We start from the raw sequence: 17,269 nt of genomic DNA on the forward strand, positions 1-17,269 counted from the left end.
ACTAAAATCACATAAAAGGCTAGCATCTGTTCAGTAGTGCAAGTTAAGATCACTTAGTTCTCACTGCGTTTAAGTGTCTTTAGCTTTGTGTAACTTGAATGATGAGGGTGTAAAAACGGTTTTGTGTAAAGATTTTTCTGCTGAATGTAATCTGTATGTAGTATAGCTGTTGTCTTCAATATAGATTTGGTTTGTAAATATCCTTATTACAGTTTCTCCCTTCCTTACTTTGTTCTTAGCTGTGGATCAGTCGAATGCCTTGTTCTATTATTAAAAAAAGGAGCAAATCCAAACTATCAGGACATTTCAGGATGCACACCTCTCCATTTAGCAGCAAGGAATGGGTAAGAAAGTTTTTAAAACTCTTCAAAAGGTTTTGTGCATAGTGCACTTGAGCTGACGTGTTCTGTAATATTTTTGCGTAGTTGGAGCAAAATACTTTGGTTTTCACTTTTGAAAATAGGATGGCACACTTATAGGGTACATGGAAGTTACTTTGAATATTCAGAAAATGTTTTTTTTATGAATAGGAAGTTACGTCTGAAATGCCAATTTCAATGCCAGTTATTTTAGTGTTTTCTGTTAAGTAGGAGATTAATGTTTATTACAACAGTGATTGAACAAGGGGTGTATTCACCTTCCAGTTAGCTAAGTAAGAAAAGATTTCAAAGAGGACACTGGAGGATTTGGAAGATGCAGGTATTTCAGAGTTTTCTCAGGTAGTGTCTCCAAGGAAATTTTTACTACAAGCAAAGGAATACTAAGTTTGCCAGCACAATATTAGTATAGAGGAAAAAAAACCACCCCAAAATGGTGAGCAAGCACCTTTTTAAGATCTTGTAAGGTCTTATTTCTTGAATTGCAATATGTGGAAACACACACCTGATAATAGTAATTTTGTCTTTTTGGTTTTAGAGCAGGTATGTTTACAGTAACTGAATTGTATCATGTCTGGTACCTCAAATGAGGAGGTAGTGTTTAGTGACTTTTAGGTATGTGGGAGAAGGGCAACAGAAGCAGCCAAGTGGTACATGGTGAAATGCAGAAATATACACAGGAGACAGGTGGAAAGGAGGCACGAGAAAGTGCGAGAGGTACCAAATAAAAAGGAAAAGTAAGAATAAACTCTTAAGGGTAAAGGACTTGAAGCATTGGAGAGCATTAAAAGACCAAATAAAACATGAAGTAGGAAAAACACCCCTACTTTTACTAAGACAGCTATTGTTCTTGCCAAAGATTTATATAGCTTACGGTGAGCGTCTCATTGTTTACTGATTTAGTGGTGTACTGTAAATGTGTTCACTAAAGTGTACAGATGATGATGAGCTTCATGGATTTCTATTAGTGGAGCTCTAGCTTCTTGCAACTGAGAGTGTAGTTCATGCTGAGCTGAAGCTGTTAGTGTGGTGGTGAAGTACTTCTATGCTTTCCACAAAAACATTCAGCTATGTTTTTAACTCTGTGCTGTCACATACTACACTTGCGCTGCGTGAGTCTCTGGTGCTACTGATGGTCAGTTTTTCATGTGCTCAGCACCCTACTCCTTATAAAGTAAAGCTACGTGCTGTAGTTTGTAGAATGATGAATTAGAGTGAGTGGAGTTCTAAGATACTTGGTCTTCATAAATGATTTTCCCTGCATGGGTTTTAATGTATTATTTTGTTTATAGTCAGAAGAAATGTATGAGCAAGCTGCTGGAATACAGTGCAGATGTCAACATTTGTAATAATGAAGGCTTGACTGCAGTAAGTGCTACTCGTTATAATGGTGATCTTAAAATGAATGAAGAATTTGAAGATTTTCATTTCTTAAGCTTCTGCCATCTTACATGTAAATGTACAAAACTGCTATGTGTCCAGTGCCCGTAAGAATCAAAAGCTGTGATCAAAGTACCTCAGCATGTGATAGTATTGTTCAAAGCTTCTCTTTTAAAACATCAACAGTAGCACAGTCAGGTTTAAAATAATATTTATGAAATATTTCTATCATTGCTAAAGAAAACGTATAATCATTTTGTACTTAGATTCATTGGTTGGCTGTCAATGGACGAACAGAATTGCTTCATGATCTTGTTCAGCATGTCAGTAATGTAGATGTTGAAGATGCAATGGGACAGACAGCTCTTCATGTAGCTTGTCAAAATGGACACAAGACAGTAAGTTTTTAAATTTTATTAACACAATGGCTTTGTGAAGAATTGGGTAAAATGCCTTGATGTTGCTGTGTGTATTTATAAACTTCAGGCTAGTCATGCACATTATAATAGTTGGAAGTGTGAAGAATTCTATTGTTTGTCTTAGTATTGACTGCATACACTTGAATGGGAACAACTTACTTATTCTTGTGGAGATGATTGACCTCAGTGTTTACGGGAGCTTAAGAGACTTACTGTATACTATTCAGCCATTCTGTAGTACTGTTATTGCTTTGTTGATAGCAAGTTTTTATGTAATGCTAAACATTTAAAAATGTTCTTCCTTACTTTTTAGAGTGTATTTGATTTATAATTATACCAGCAATCATGTGCTTTTGAAATCTGAAATGATTCTAATTTACTGTGAATAAAAAATGACTACAGAGTTGGGTCAGTTAGATATCTAATATTAGAAGTAAACAAGTTCACATGGACTCCTCTTTTGTTGATCTGCATGAATAACTTTTAGGCCTGGCCTTTCATTGGGGCTGGCGTCTACTCTCGGAGTACAGGTCTGGGTGCTTTGCTTGAACTGCATTACAGCACGTAGAGTTACACAGATTGTCTCCAGGACTATTTACAGTTCAAATAATGATTTTAAATAAAAAAATAAATATTTCTACCCAGATCCTTTCTGTTGTCATTGTTAGAGCTCAACTTTGGAAGACCAAATTCTGAGAAACTGTTAACTACAGACTTTTGTACTTTGTGTGACTGGAATATAGCAAAATTTATTTGAGAGTCTGCTCAGTATTTTGGAATTTGCTTACTTATTTATTCTAGTGAGCGTTTAAATCTTCAGCTTGTGATAAAGCTGTTTATAGCTGTCACTAACGCGAGCTTTACTTCTCTAAAAAATGTCAGTTTTCTTTTTAAATGGCTTGTAGTTCCAGGAGTCTTTGGAATTAGCTGAAGATCAGTAAAAGGCATTGTTATAAAAAATGGGAAGTTCAAAGAAAGCTTTATGAGCTCTGACAGCCATGATTTTCCATATAGTGATTAGGAATTTTGGTTTTGAGATTCATTATGGAAAATTAAATCCTTCATTGTAATTAGATACGCATGACACTAAATAGTTGCAAATCAATAGACTTTTCTGTTGCTTTTTTCTAATACTGTTTTTTTTTTCTGTTCTAGACGGTGCAGTGTTTGCTAGACAGCGGTGCTGATATAAACAGGCCAAATGTGTCAGGGGCAACTCCACTCTATTTTGCTTGCAGGTTATATATTCCTTAATTTTGAATACTGTGCTAAAAGTGAAATTGATCCCCTCTCCTACCCATTCCTGTCTGCAATAAGAATGTTTAGAAAGCACAACTTTTAGGAGACATAGAAGCTGACTGGTATTTAATCTTGCCTCGTGTTTGAATGTAGTTTGGTGTCTCATCTAAATACTTAGTACTGCAGGCTTATGTACCTTTTTCTAACAGACATGTTAAACACAGCTGTGTATGTTCTAGCATGAGTCGTAAATTAATAACTGCTGAACTTTTTTGGGGAAAAAAAGAGATATACCAACTTAGATTATACTGAGTACACTGAAAAGGCAACCTTTTGTAAGGCAAGTTTCACTATTCTTTAATGTACAGTATGGTATTACAGTGTACGTGAAATGTGCATATATGATTTAAAGTTACAATATTGAATTATATTGTTTATCAGTTCTGTTTTCTTCACAGTTTAGTTTTATGCCAAAACTAATCACATATGATAAATGACCTTTTGTTTTAATTGGAGCATTTCTGCTATTTGGTAGAACATTTACAATTTTATAATCCCTGTGCTTTGGTTACAGTTTAAATAGTTCACCTATGATTAAATGTTACTATAAACAAAAAGAGAAATGGACTGACCTGATGGCCTGCCAAGATGTTGTGAGAGCCTTGGTCTCTGGAGCTAGTCTATGCTGACTCTTGGCAGTTGAGAAGAAGGGAAGTGGCAAATAAATAGCTGCTAGCTAATTGAATGCCTGGGTGTTTGATTTAGGGACTGGCACTGGAATCTATTTTAAAAGAATTAAGCAACTTGCCTTGGGTTGGAGGTTTTTCGTGAGAAGAGAATGTGTTGCAAGTACAGTAGTGATGTTCTTTTACAAACCCACAATTGGAGCAGTTGGCAGGGTAGAATGAACAGGATGCATAGCAGAGGTCAACATCTCCTAGTCAGAAGTGCCAACTGGTGGTGCTGCCACCTTGGAAGAAAGGTTATAGGTCACTGATGACAGGGAGAGCAGGATGTGGTAGCGGTGGCTGATGATGGCTGGAGAAAAGGTATTGATGCTCAAAGTCTGACTCTGAAACCCCTAATTTTGCAGTGTGCTTCTGCAGTGGCCTTGAAAGGTAGTAGAAAAATATAAGTGGCATTATCTTCCATCCTGTGTTTCTGCTTAGTTTCATACCATAAGTACGTTTTCTCCTGGTTTATATGGGTTTTGTTTGAGATTCAATACTCAGGTTATCACTTATAGTAGAGCATAAGTGCTGTGTTAACTCTTTCTTCTCTTCTTTTGAACAGCCATGGTCAGAGAGACACTGCACAAATTCTTTTAATGAGAGGAGCCAAATATTTACCAGACAAAAACGGTGTTACTCCACTGGATCTCTGTGTACAGGTATTGAGTTAGCAGCACTCTTTCTGCGAACATCTGTCACTTACTACAGTGTTACTCAGTCAGAGTTATCTCTTTTATTTTTAAGGCCTATGAAAGATGGTAGTCCATTGGTGAAAGAGAAATGCAAAAATAACTTTTTACAATTAAAGTGATCTTACAGGCAGGTTCCCAATTCGTACCCTTTGCAAAAGTTTTTAATGTCTTTAAAGACTTTGCAAGATAGGAACCTCTGAGAAATGAAGAGTTTGCAGAACTCCAATTCACTAGAAAGTTTGGGAATCCTTGGTTTTTATGATTAGTGTTTCGAATGTCTGCTTCAGTCTGCAGTTTTACAGTCCCTGGGGAATGGCTTTATACGTCAAAATTCTGTCAACATTTTTAGGTGTGAGTAGTGACACCTGGTGTTTGCTGTTTTGTAATGATGATCTTCCTGTGTGAGCAAGAAAAATATTTTCTTTCCTTTTAAGTCATCTTTATTTTGTTTTTTTTTTCCCCTCGTTTGCTTACCAGTTTGCTTTTCAGTGTAGATACATCTTTCTAGAAGACTGAAATTATAGGTTCATATACTTCTTGCTAGCATGGTATTACTTGGGTATTACTTCGATTTTGAAAAACTGACTTTTGTTAATTCTTGTGGATTCTCAGTGGTTTTAATTTTAATACCTAATTTTTTGGCACCAGGAACAATTAAATGAATTTATTTAATGGATCTGTTACCACTGTAGCGAGCTATAAACTGTCATGCAAAAAGAAGGAACCTCTGGATTTGCAGCATTTAATCCATTACAAGGTCATCTTTTCAGTGTAGAATTTGTTGTGTGTTCAGGTGGTAGGTGCCTGCTTAAAAATGCAGCTGTGTTAAATAAGAGTTGATACAAATAAAATACAAATTCAAGTCCTGTTATTTCTAAAAGTCATTTTTCTCAAAAGCGTATGAAGTTAAGTCTGAGCTGTTGATCTGAGGCACAAGTGGAATCATATTCATGTATTGATTTTAAAGTTAAATAATCCTTTCATGAGTTTATCCTGTTTCATCCTTTACCAAGTCAGATCTGTGCCTTATGGACCTTTAGGAAAATATTTGTTTTGAAGGATTACATTCTGGGTGTAATTAGGTAGAGGTGTCTCATCCATGAGCAGTGGGAAGAGAAGCTAAATATTGCACCGTTTTTAAGCACTGGTAAATTGTTAGGTGAAACGTTGTTCAAATGTAACTTTGGCTTTCTAAGTGGGAAAGCGTTTCAAAAAAAAAAAACCAACCTAAAACAAACAGAGGAAAGGGAGCAGGTATATATGAACTGATATACTGAAAGAATTTAATCCTGCCTTCTCTCAAAAGTTTTGTTATACCTAATTTTGATACATTATTGAATTTCAGTTTGTTTATGTTAGGATTGGATTACTCCATTCAGTATTTAAAAAAAAAAAAAAAGGTAGTTCTCGGTAGGTTTTAATGCCTATAATAGTATAAGCTCCAGTTCTAATGTTTCTTTTAATTAAAATGGTTTTTGTTGCTTTTTAGGGTGGTTACGGAGAGACTTGTGAAGTCTTAATACAATACCATCCTCGACTTTTCCAGACAATAATTCAAATGACACAGAATGAAGATCTACGGGAAAACATGGTAATACAGTATTATGTGTTTTATAGTTACCAATCTGTATGGTGGAGATCTGATGTCTTAATATGAGTGTCCTGGTTAGAATACAGTACCAGAACTTGACCAGTCAGTGCCACAGTAGTTGATCACAATGTGGTTTTCTTTCCTCCCATAGAAAATATATGGTCTTCACATAGTTTTAAACACAAGAATTTGGGGTTAAATGTGGGATCTATTTCAATTTAGTGTTCTAACTTTGTATATTTGGCAAAGTAATCTAGACAGTGTAAGAAATGAAAAAGCAGATTTGTTGCAAGCGGCCTGTACCTTGTTTGTACAAAACCTGGTAAACCATTTTGTATATACAATTTCTTTGTGTAATAGGGCCTATTTTCCTTCATTTAGTGGTTATCTGCAGATGTCCGTTCTAGGATATGTCTCAAGGCTTGAATCATCTAGAATGAACTGGAACATTCGGAGTATGAGCACTCATCTGTATGAAGTTGCTTTGTGCAGTTACCGTGTAAAAGATTGCAGCCGCAATTTCATTTGGTTATTATTGCTGTAGATGAAACTATTCTGTTCCTTTTTCAGTGGTTCTTCTGTACCTTGTTTCTTTTATTATTGTGGGGTAGTGCAATCTAAAGCAAAGGAAAAGCAAGGAAAAGATTTTTTTGTTTCTTGATTCGCATGGGGGAAAGAAGCATGGGATGCTTTTGTTTCCCCCCTTCCAAATCTAGATAGCTGTGGGTTTTTAATATATTGTTTGCTTGAAAATAACTGGAAACAGTTTTACAGACTGTAAATTAAAAAAGAATAGATTTAGTAAGGTATTGGCTGCCTCTTCACTGCACTTCGTTTGCTAGATTTTTGAAGTTTTTATTGTTCTCTGTAATCCCATTACTTCCACTGCAAAACTGAGCATTTATAAGTCTATATAGAAACAGTCTTGAAATTTCTGAGACAGGTCTGAGTTTTACAAAGTAAAATGTCAGAGAGGTGAAAATTCTCAAAGTGTGTGTTAGAAGCACAGGAAATGGTGTAGGTGATTTCAAATAAAAGAAAGTTAACTAAAACCATGGAACAAAAAAGACTTTCTACAGGACGGGAAATGGCAAAGCATATTATTGTATATTGTATGAGTGAAGACAGTAGATGAGAAAAATTAATGTCTGTCTGAGTAATGGAGGAGGTGTGTGCAAAAAGATCTGAATGAGAGGGTATGCATACTGTATTAGATAATACACAGCATAGTTATGCTTCATTGTCAAAATGGAAACATATTTTAAGTATGGTTTTCTATGGCCAAGTCTGAGCTGTTCTGCCCAAAGTCTTGGATAATGACCAGTTTATATTCTCTGAAAGCGATGACATGAAGAGACTGGTTGCATGTTAGAAGTCAGGACTTGCATGAACTTAAATATTCTTGACAAACTGGAAAAATTACTGACAGACTGCAGGGAGAAAGATACTGCCTCAGCCATTTGTAGCTAGAGATTCACCTGAACCTTGGGGGAAAACTCTCACACAGTTAAGGAAGTGAAGTATTAGAAGAAATCAGTTAGTGAAGCTGCAGAGATTCCAGAGTAGGAGACATCTGAAAACTAGGCAGGCAGATTGGGCAGACCAGTTTGGATTGCAGATACAAGTGCTTCTGCCTTGAGGCAGAGTGTTGGCATAAATGACCTTTATGAGATAGATGCCTTTTCATTCTACCTTATTACAGGAGAAGTTGAGAAGGATTACTGAACTTTCTGAAAGTGAGCGAGAAGGAAGTAAATGAGGATACAATAGGAATGCATGAAGAGTGGTGCTGCTGAAGGGTTGGTTTACCTGCAGAAAAAGTCTAGGCTCGAGATAAGTGTAGAACAAAGGGGAGTTGAAGACAGGGTAGTGTCTGGGCAATTGCAACATGTAGTCTTTGTGAGCCAAGTGATGGTATTAGCAAGAAAAGGGATGATGTTGAGAAGAGTCATCATAACAATTATTGATTAGGGTATGATTTCTTATCTAAGGAAGGACATTCAGTATCTTGAGCAACAATGAAGGTAGTGAGAGCAGTCTCTAGGATCCAAGGTTCATTTACATTGTCATAAACTAACCAAGGAGTGAACTAGGGAGACAGGTGAATGATGAATTATAAACCTGAAATATATGCTCTTGGCTTTAAGAAGTTGAAAGTGTAGCCCACTAATTTTTCAGATGAAAATAAGTTGTTCTTGTGAATTAATAATATGTGGTTAAGCATTCAGTTATAGTATTGTATATCCTGTAATACCATACTTTCATACTAGAAGGTATACTTCTTCAGTAATCTTTGTAAATTATACTGAAATGTTAACTGAGGTTAGATTAGATGCTGGACAATATAGATGTACAATAATATTGCTAGCTCTTAATGCTTGGGTGATAATGTTCTAAATTAAATGTTGATCTGACACTCCATGACAGTATGCATTTTCTTTTGTTCTAATGTGTCAGTTGCGGCAAGTTCTGGAACACTTGTCTCAGCAGAGTGAAAACCAGTATCTTAAAATCCTAACAAGTCTTGCTGAAGTTGCTACAACAAATGGTCACAAACTGCTTAGGTAAGTGTGAGAGGATCATAAGTAAGTTGATAAGCTACCTGGTAGTTAGTGCCACTTAGTAGTTTTAATAATCTAAACTATCTCATGCCCGGCACATGCTGGAGTAGATGGAACTCAAATCCGATTCTTCATGACAGTGCCTGTTCAGATCATTGTCTTGAGGAGAGAAGGTTGGTGTCCTTCTATGGCTGCTGGCCAAGAAGCTTGAGTTCCAGAGAAGTGCATTTTTTTGTTTAATTTGGTTGTATCAGCTCTGGGAAGGGAAGCTTTTTAGCCAACTGCCAAACATTCCCCCCCCCCCCCCTTTTTTCTTCTCTTCCATATCTTTACTTTTCTGAATGCTTTCTTACTACGTTTGAGGAGAGTCTTGGTGGTTCTGATTGCCTTCCATGGCTACTAATATATATGAGACAAAAATTTATGTACCACTGTGCTGTCTCAGCAACGCAAGCAGCAGTTACCTGGGGAAACCTATAAAAAAGGCAAGCATATTTTCCTAATATGCTTTCCTAGTTTTTATGGCATCTGTTTGAGGCAGTTATGTAATCTGTTGGAACACCGGTAACATTTTACTGTTTTCAAAAGCTAGCAGAATCTGCTGTAACCTTTATGCTTTACTAAAAGCCAAGAAAATCTTTGCTGAAAGAGGTAAAGAGCCTGAAAGCATGAGTGGAAGTTCCTTACTAACATGTTCTGGATGGCTTTTTGGAAAAGAGAGATTTAAGAGTGTTCTGTAACCGAAGAGGTCTGTCAGCATAGGTTGTAGAACAATAAGACTTTGAATGCTTCTTTTCAACTGGGGCTGGGATGCGAGGAGCCCATCAGTTAGATAGAGACTAAATAATATATTCTTAGTTCTAGGTGCCTTTTTTTCTTCGACATCAGTCATGTTAAATTTGGATAGAACTTGTAGGTAGCAGGTCAGAACTCCTAGCCAATGCTAGGAAATTCATGACACCATTAATCACAGTCTTGTTCTGATGAGTGTTTGCCTCAATGAATGAGCATGAAAAACTTAAACCCCTCAAATGGTTGGTGATAAAGTGCATAGACATATTAGTGACATTCTGTTGCTGCATAGGTACCTTTTTGAAGAACTTTAGCTGTTGTTGGGCTTTAATGTGTAATCAGCTTAACTTGTAACACATTCCTTTTGTCTCCAGACTTCATTAAAGCCAATAGATCTCTCACAAATAAACTGTGATAAAGTGTAAAACCATTCTACAGGAAAGGGCTTGAAACTTGCTTTGTATGGAGACATTATCAGAAATCATGGTAGCTGGATTAGATCATATGAGGCAGTATTAGTTTCTATTTCATTATCTTCAGAGATAAACCGACTTTGTGTTTAAATTTGATTTATTACTGTTATTACGCCTCTGTACTGAGCAATGCTCCCTCAGTATGGCTGTAGAAACAGTATCTATGTGCCTGTACTGTCTCTGAATTTCAGCCCGTATGTACTCCTGTACTGTGGCATATGGGTTGTAGCGGAGGCTGAGGACAAGTTGGAAGCTTTGCCTTGCATTGATGAGCAGGCGTTTCCAGAGATGCCTGTACTTAGGGTGTCCTGTGGGTTCTTATTGGCCCAGTTCTCTTGGGTACTTTGTAATATGTCACAAGGGAAATGGAATTGTTTTCTTTTTCTATTACAAATCACAGTTTCACAAAAACTGTTCCCTCCAATTCTGTCCCTTGTCAGAGGCTTCAGTCTCTACTTAAACTAAGCATTTCTCAGTTGCTTTGTTATTAACATAACGAGGATGAAGGTGGTACTTGGTAAATATAGACCCTCTGAGCTTGAGCCTCTTTCCTCTCTCTGCTCCTTCCAACAGGTAGTATGTAAAATGCACTCTCTACATGAAAACCTCCGATAATGATACTCTTGCATGGCTGAACTTAGTATCATCATTGTTATTTTCCTGGCTATTAACCCACAGCCCATTGTTGCTGGGTTTGTTTCTTTAGTTCAAAAGTGTCTAAAGTTGTTTTTTGTAACGTCTCTATCAGGTAGCCAGGAGTGCCACTGAGCTTCTGCCTGAGGACTTCTGCTTTGAGTACCAGCAAGGAGCCTGTTCAGTTGGCATTACCTCCATCGCTTATTTCCTCTTTCCAAGGGATAATTATAGTGTGACATGATTTGTTCTTGCTGGTGCAGATTGAACCTAGCTGAATGTTTACAAACATGCTAGTAAAAGCTTCAGTAAACTATTAAAAGTGCTTTAAGGTATTCTTACATAGTTGGCTCCTCTTCCTGCAGATTTAAACCTGAAACTTCACCAGGAAAAGACTGCTGTTGAGGGATGATAAACGTCAATCAATGTTTTCTGTTTGTTTTGTTTTTGTTTTTTCTTGTTTTGTTTTTTATTTTAAAACTTAAGTGCGCTTCTTGTATTCATAGATTTTTTTTTTTTTTTTTTTTTTCCCCTGTAAAATCTTTGATAATATACCAGTGCTAATTTGTGGCTGTGATTAGAGCTTCTGGTAATGTAATTACAGCCTGCTAGTCAGAGGATTTTCTTTACCTGGTTAAAAACTTAACAGTGCGTCTTTGTGTTCTTTTCTTATCTCTATTTACTGAAAACTTCTCTGGTTAAAGTCTAGATTGTGACAAGAAAGTTGTACTTTGTATATCAGTTTGGTAAAATTCTTAGTATGTGGCTTTTTGAAATTCATACCTCTCAGGCAGTCATTCAAATGTAGTGCTGAAAACGGATAGGTCTTTTGCTTTTACCCATACCATAGGGAGAGTGACATCATGACGAAGGTACTGTTACAACTAGCTGTTTCAGATTCATGAATTAACATCTTTATTTGCATCAGAGGTTTACAGCATGCTCTAAGATGTCAGTTTTCTGGTCTGAACTGATCTTACAGTTAGAAAACATGCATTTGAGTTGCAAGTACTTTAAGGACAGAATTGAATGTGTACTCAACTATATAAAATTTGTGAGTAGAGTTCAGTGGAAAAAGTTTAAATTTCTTGCATTTTTTGTTTTGTATTCAAGATGAAAGAATTCTTAATACTTGGGGTTTAAGGAAAGAAAACAAAGTTGAATTTGGTGGAGAATGTTCTGCTTGTGCATAAAGTCATGAGTATCTCGTATTCTCCACTGTACTGGTACACAGTTCAGTGTTGGCCAGTTCAGTTAAGATGACATAAAACTTTTACTATATTTATTAGTAACATAGTGGTGCTGTTGTGTAGTATCTTTTAGATGATGTTTCTCCTAAGTAGAAATAGCGGCATCATTACAATCGTATTCCTTGTCTAACTGAGGTCTTTAATGAGCATTTAGAAGAATGGTGAGGATGGGCTGTGGGAGCCTATCTGATTAGTCAGTATGCTACTAGATGCTATCTTTTCTGGATTGAGAAACATTTTCATCTGGATATCCCAATTTGTTTCACATGTTGAAATCCTTACTGCACTAAGTTGAATTTCTTACCAACAGTTCATAAGAAGTGTACATGTACATAAAACCAAATAACTATTTTGCAAGATCTGGAATTTGCTGTTCTTATTTCACTTCCAGTTGAAATTTTGAGTATATGTTAGTAAAATTATAGTGCTTATATTTGACTTTTGGGGCTGGTGCAGGAAATTAAAATTCACTAGGGTTTAGAGCTTAGGTTTTTTTTTCAGCATATGTGTCAGACCCTACCATTAGATTACTTACTCCTTAATATACTAAACTGTTTCATCAAGGAAAAAAACCTTAAATATTCCATTTTTTCCCCCAGCTTGTCAAGTAATTATGAAGCTCAAATGAAGAGTCTCTTAAGGATCGTGAGGATATTTTGCCATGTCTTTCGCATTGGCCCATCCTCTCCCAGTAATGGAAATGACATGGGCTACAATGGAAATAAAACTCCAAGAAGTCAGGTGTTCAAGGTCAGAAAAGTATATGATGTTGTTAGGAAGATAGACGTTAAAGAGATGAATTTCACAAAGCATGCATTCATTAATCAGACATCTCATGAACAGGAAGTAAGTTTGGTTGATGTCCCTATCCCTACTTAAGTTAAGCCTACCTCTTTCCTTCTCATTTTTTTTATCCCCTCTGGATTCATTTAACATCTCATGATTTCTTTTTATTCTTATTTACTGTATTGTTTAGTAGATGTTGTTGAAGGCTTAGTTACTCAGCTGATTTTGGTAAACTTTGTTTTTATTTCTGTTATGTTGTTTTAGAGTGTAGTAATCTCAAAACGTAGTAATATTAATTTAATAGATTGTATTAATGTAATTTCAAAGTGCTATTTGGAGAGTCACTGGGAATTCTGATCACTCAGTTTTATCCAGCTTCACAAGATAAATGGAAATAATTGAATTCTTAATCTGTTCATTGTTTTCTCTGTGACCATGAAGTTTTTTTTCCGAAGTTGTTCTTGAATTTTATTATTACATCCTTTAAAACATACCAGCTTACTACTACTCTTGTGAGGTTATTGATTTATAGCTGTTTTCAAACACCTGCTTTAGGTGCTTGACATTTAGATGTTTAATTTCTGATTTTTGTGTTTTTGGTTTTTGGGGGTTTTTTTAATACTTGTTGAGGAATCCCTCTGTATAAAATCGCAGCTTACCTTTTCCGTAAAGAAGTCCTGGTTTCCTGCATGCCATTCAACGTACATTGGGTATACAACTGACGTACTAATCAGAGCACCTAAATAATAAGAACTGAAGGATAGTCTCTTATTTTCTCCTATCTTCCTCCTAACTCTTACATGGCACAGCTCATATTGCTAAATTTAGACACCAGTGGTTATGTGGGAATTTTCCTTAACCTTCACATTTCTTCCAGAGTGTCACGAAAGTGATATTTTGACATTACTGCATTTATTTGATGATATGTGTTAATCAGGTGAACTCTAAAGACTTTTAAGACGTAGCTATGTCAATAAGGTTATGAAAGACGATACTCTTAATTCCAGCCATATTTAGTTAAGTAGCTCAGTTTTTGTTTAAATTTCTTCTCTTGGAAAGAGGGAAAGCATTAGTCTATTTAAAAAAAAAAACAAGCATAAATGTTTTTCTGATAGCAAAATAATTTTAATAATGAATTGATTTATATAATGAATATAAAACTACTGCTCAAGTATGAAAAATACTGTGTGCAAAATGTAATGCACTGTACAGTGTGCAATGTAATAATGGTCCTTTACAGTTGTTCACTAAAATCTATGGAGCTAGACTGGCACATTGCAAGTTTAACCAGATTTCTGTTTTCAAAAAACAAAGCCCTACCCAAATCACGAGACTAATTTTATGAAAGACAGCAATTTCTAACAGTTTTAATGAAAATTCGTTTAAATATAACAAGAAGCAGGTGTTAAATGTGTTTAATACAGGAACTATCTGCAGTAAGATAGTGTTACCTTTTTTTCTGCAAGGTTTTAGTAGTACCTGACCTCATCTCCAAAACGAACAAGCAAACAAATAAAACACGCTTTTCAACTCCAGATCATTTCAGGACTCGCGATAAACAAACAAAAACATTCAGCTGCAATTTGCAAAGGAAATTGTATTTCAGCAGAATCACTTATCTGTGTGCCCAGATTACTTTGTATGCTGAAAGTAATTTAGTATACAGTTAAGTCTTGTGCAGTAGACTTAAATTACACAACTGGCACGCTTGTCCCAGAAAAGATCATAATTATGTAAACCCAACATTTATGTTTTTTAACAAATGAGCAAAATATGTGCTACTCTTGCCTTAGCTAGCAAACCAAGAATTTCAGGATGATTTTAAAATTATTATTGCTATTACATTAATTTATTTATTTTGAAGGTATTAAAACTGAGGCAGCCCTTAGGGCCGCTGTTGTCTCTGTGGTATTTTAAGGTTGATGTAAATTTCACACTCAAAAATACAAAACTGCCAACGAGAACTTACTCTTTTTTGGCAATGGGGCGCACAGGTCTAGCAACACTAAGTTGATGTTCAGTTGTAGATGAATTAGCCTGTTCTTCCCTGAATTTATATGAACTAGGTAGTGAGAGATTAGACATAGTGCTGAATCAGTTGGGTGACTTCCTGTTCTCTCATATTCCTAACTTCCCTTTACTTTTTTTATCCTTTCCTTGAAACCATGGTTGTGATGGTCCCTTTTGCCTTTTGGGAGGAGGGAAAATAGCCCACTGTATTCTAGATAATTACAATGGTATGGAGGCTCCTTGAAGACCTGTCAGTTGTATGTCTTCATTTGTACCATTACTTGCATGTGGGACGTGCAGGTCAGAGATAAAGAACTCCTCTTCTGGTTTTTTGGTTTGTTTTGGTTTATTTTGTTCTGTTTGAATTTTTTTTTGAATATAGGCTGTGTAACTGTTTGGTACAGTCTATTAAGGAAACCACAAAGGTTGCTGCTGCAAAATAGGAGTTAAATCTGTATTAAAAAAATCAATGTGGAACTTCAAGATTTTAAATTTGAGATCCAAATTAAAAATCTTAGAGGAAATTAGCTTTAAATTGGAATTTGCTGCTGATCTTAAAATTCAGTTGGGGGGAATAAATGTTGTAGATAATTTGAATTTTGATACAGGTTTTATAGCAAAAAAGTCTCTTAGACTGCTGGGTCATGTCACTTGTAAGGATTTGAGTACTTTGTAGAGCACAAGAAAGTGATACAGGTCACCACCCACTTCTCTAAATGCTGTTTATTTGAGCGAGTGAAGACCTCTAGATGTTTTCTTTCTTTACTATATGGGAAGCTAATCCATTGTTCAATACTGTCTTCTTTCAAGAATGGACTTAGGAACTTTTGTCTGGGGAGGATTGAAGGCAGCAGTGGCAGGAATTATGTCTTGTGATAGGTAGCCTTGTGGGATATGTGGACAAACATTATCAGGCCTTATTGCACAGTATCAGGGATTGTTTCCTTTCCTTCTGATTGCACTCCTGTTAGGTCCAAATAGATCTGTACCTGATAACCTTTAAGATGTACTTCATAACTCTTTTTAAAATGTTCATACAAAAACATATTTTATCCAGTGTAAGAACTGAAGAAAAACTTTCTTCTGACTTTTTTCCTAATGCTATGTTAAGGCTTTCTGTATTATACTGATTTAACTTATTTTGAAGAGTTGACACTGTAATCTAGCCTGAAAGGGGTTGGAAATATGAGTATATCTTGATCTGAGGCTACTGAGAAATGTTAGTACTTGACAAGGACAAAAAAAATCACAGAGCCGTCTTTGTTTTATTGAAGTTCCCTGTATGTAATTCATTACAGGCCTGGTCAATTTGGGTCTATCCAAATGTTTTAAAGTGGAAACACTAAGATGCACTTGTACTGATCTTGCAAGAAGCAAAATCATCACTGAATTTGAACACTCAGTCTTCAAACAAGCCACTGCTAACTTGGACAAGATCTTACCAGTGAGCAAGTTCATGAAGAGTAATTTTGACCAACTTGACGGTCATTACTTTTTCATGTGTTGCTCTTCCAGTTGCTGCACAGTATGATCACATATTAGGGAAGCTTGTTGCAAAATCTCCCTGTCTAATTGAACAAAGTTGGGAAGCCTCTAACATATTTCCCTCATTTCAGATACTGTTCTTTTCTAAAATAGAATTGAATTCTCTGCTGTGACACACTCACCTCAAGGATTGGTGATCTCCTGCTCCCTGTGTCTTAAAAGACAAACTGTGTCGCCTGGCAAAAGGTTTTGCTCCAGTGTCATAGTTTGAATACGGGTTTGATTTCTAGTGTCTTGCTTTCTAGATGGGTAAAGAGGAGGGTGTTGCATAACTAAATCCTTGCATTGGGGAGATCAGGTGTGCAGTTGTAAAAGCTTGGTACCCAGACTCAGGTGTATAATTACAAAGAAACTTTTCCGAAATGTGAGATATGAAAACTGAAGGTTGAGTGGGGGTTTATGGTTAATATGTGGTTCATGATAGGAATTGACTGAAGAATGCTGGCTTGTAGTATTAAAAACATGTTGCTAATGGTTTGATTGGCAATGCCCACATTATGCTTGAAAAGGTCTGATTATGGATGCTAACAAAAAACGTTGACAGTCATGGATATGGAGGTGGTGGGCAATATTTGCAGGTGTGCTTTATATCCTGAGGTTAGACTAGGGGGGAAAAAAAAAAAGGGAAAGTAGGAAGTTGAAGTCACCATGCTTGACTACACTTTTGAATGAGTTTGTGATCAGAATCTGTGAAAAACTAGCTTTGGAAAAACAAGTCAGTTGCAAGAGTTCTGGAGGGCGTTCTAAGTCTGTGGGAAATAAAAGATAAGACAAGAGATATCAGCAGAAA

General features: G+C 36.1%; 1 protein-coding gene across 9 annotated transcripts in view; it reads left to right on the forward strand.

Annotated features, from left to right (window-relative positions):
- Positions 1 to 17,269, forward strand: part of HACE1 (HECT domain and ankyrin repeat containing E3 ubiquitin protein ligase 1) — a 53,095-nt gene that overhangs the window by 7,730 nt on the left and 28,096 nt on the right. For 7 of the 9 annotated variants that reach the window (XR_003991858.1, XM_030489665.1, XM_030489667.1 and 4 more), the window contains 8 exons: positions 240 to 344; positions 1,670 to 1,745; positions 2,024 to 2,155; positions 3,332 to 3,414; positions 4,709 to 4,805; positions 6,328 to 6,429; positions 8,887 to 8,993; positions 12,738 to 12,984. Coding sequence is in view for 8 of the 9 variants with exons in the window: in XM_030489665.1 (XP_030345525.1) it covers positions 240 to 344; positions 1,670 to 1,745; positions 2,024 to 2,155; positions 3,332 to 3,414; positions 4,709 to 4,805; positions 6,328 to 6,429; positions 8,887 to 8,993; positions 12,738 to 12,984 (949 nt within the window). In the remaining variant the exon portion in view is untranslated. The remainder of the gene's footprint in view (positions 1 to 239; positions 345 to 1,669; positions 1,746 to 2,023; positions 2,156 to 3,331; positions 3,415 to 4,708; positions 4,806 to 6,327; positions 6,430 to 8,886; positions 8,994 to 12,737; positions 12,985 to 17,269) is intronic. The other 2 variants (XM_030489666.1, XM_030489671.1) reach the window with 1 other exon arrangement.

The sequence above is a fragment of the Strigops habroptila genome, chromosome 6 (assembly GCF_004027225.2).
Source record: "Strigops habroptila isolate Jane chromosome 6, bStrHab1.2.pri, whole genome shotgun sequence".
Classification (NCBI taxonomy): domain Eukaryota; kingdom Metazoa; phylum Chordata; class Aves; order Psittaciformes; family Psittacidae; genus Strigops; species Strigops habroptila.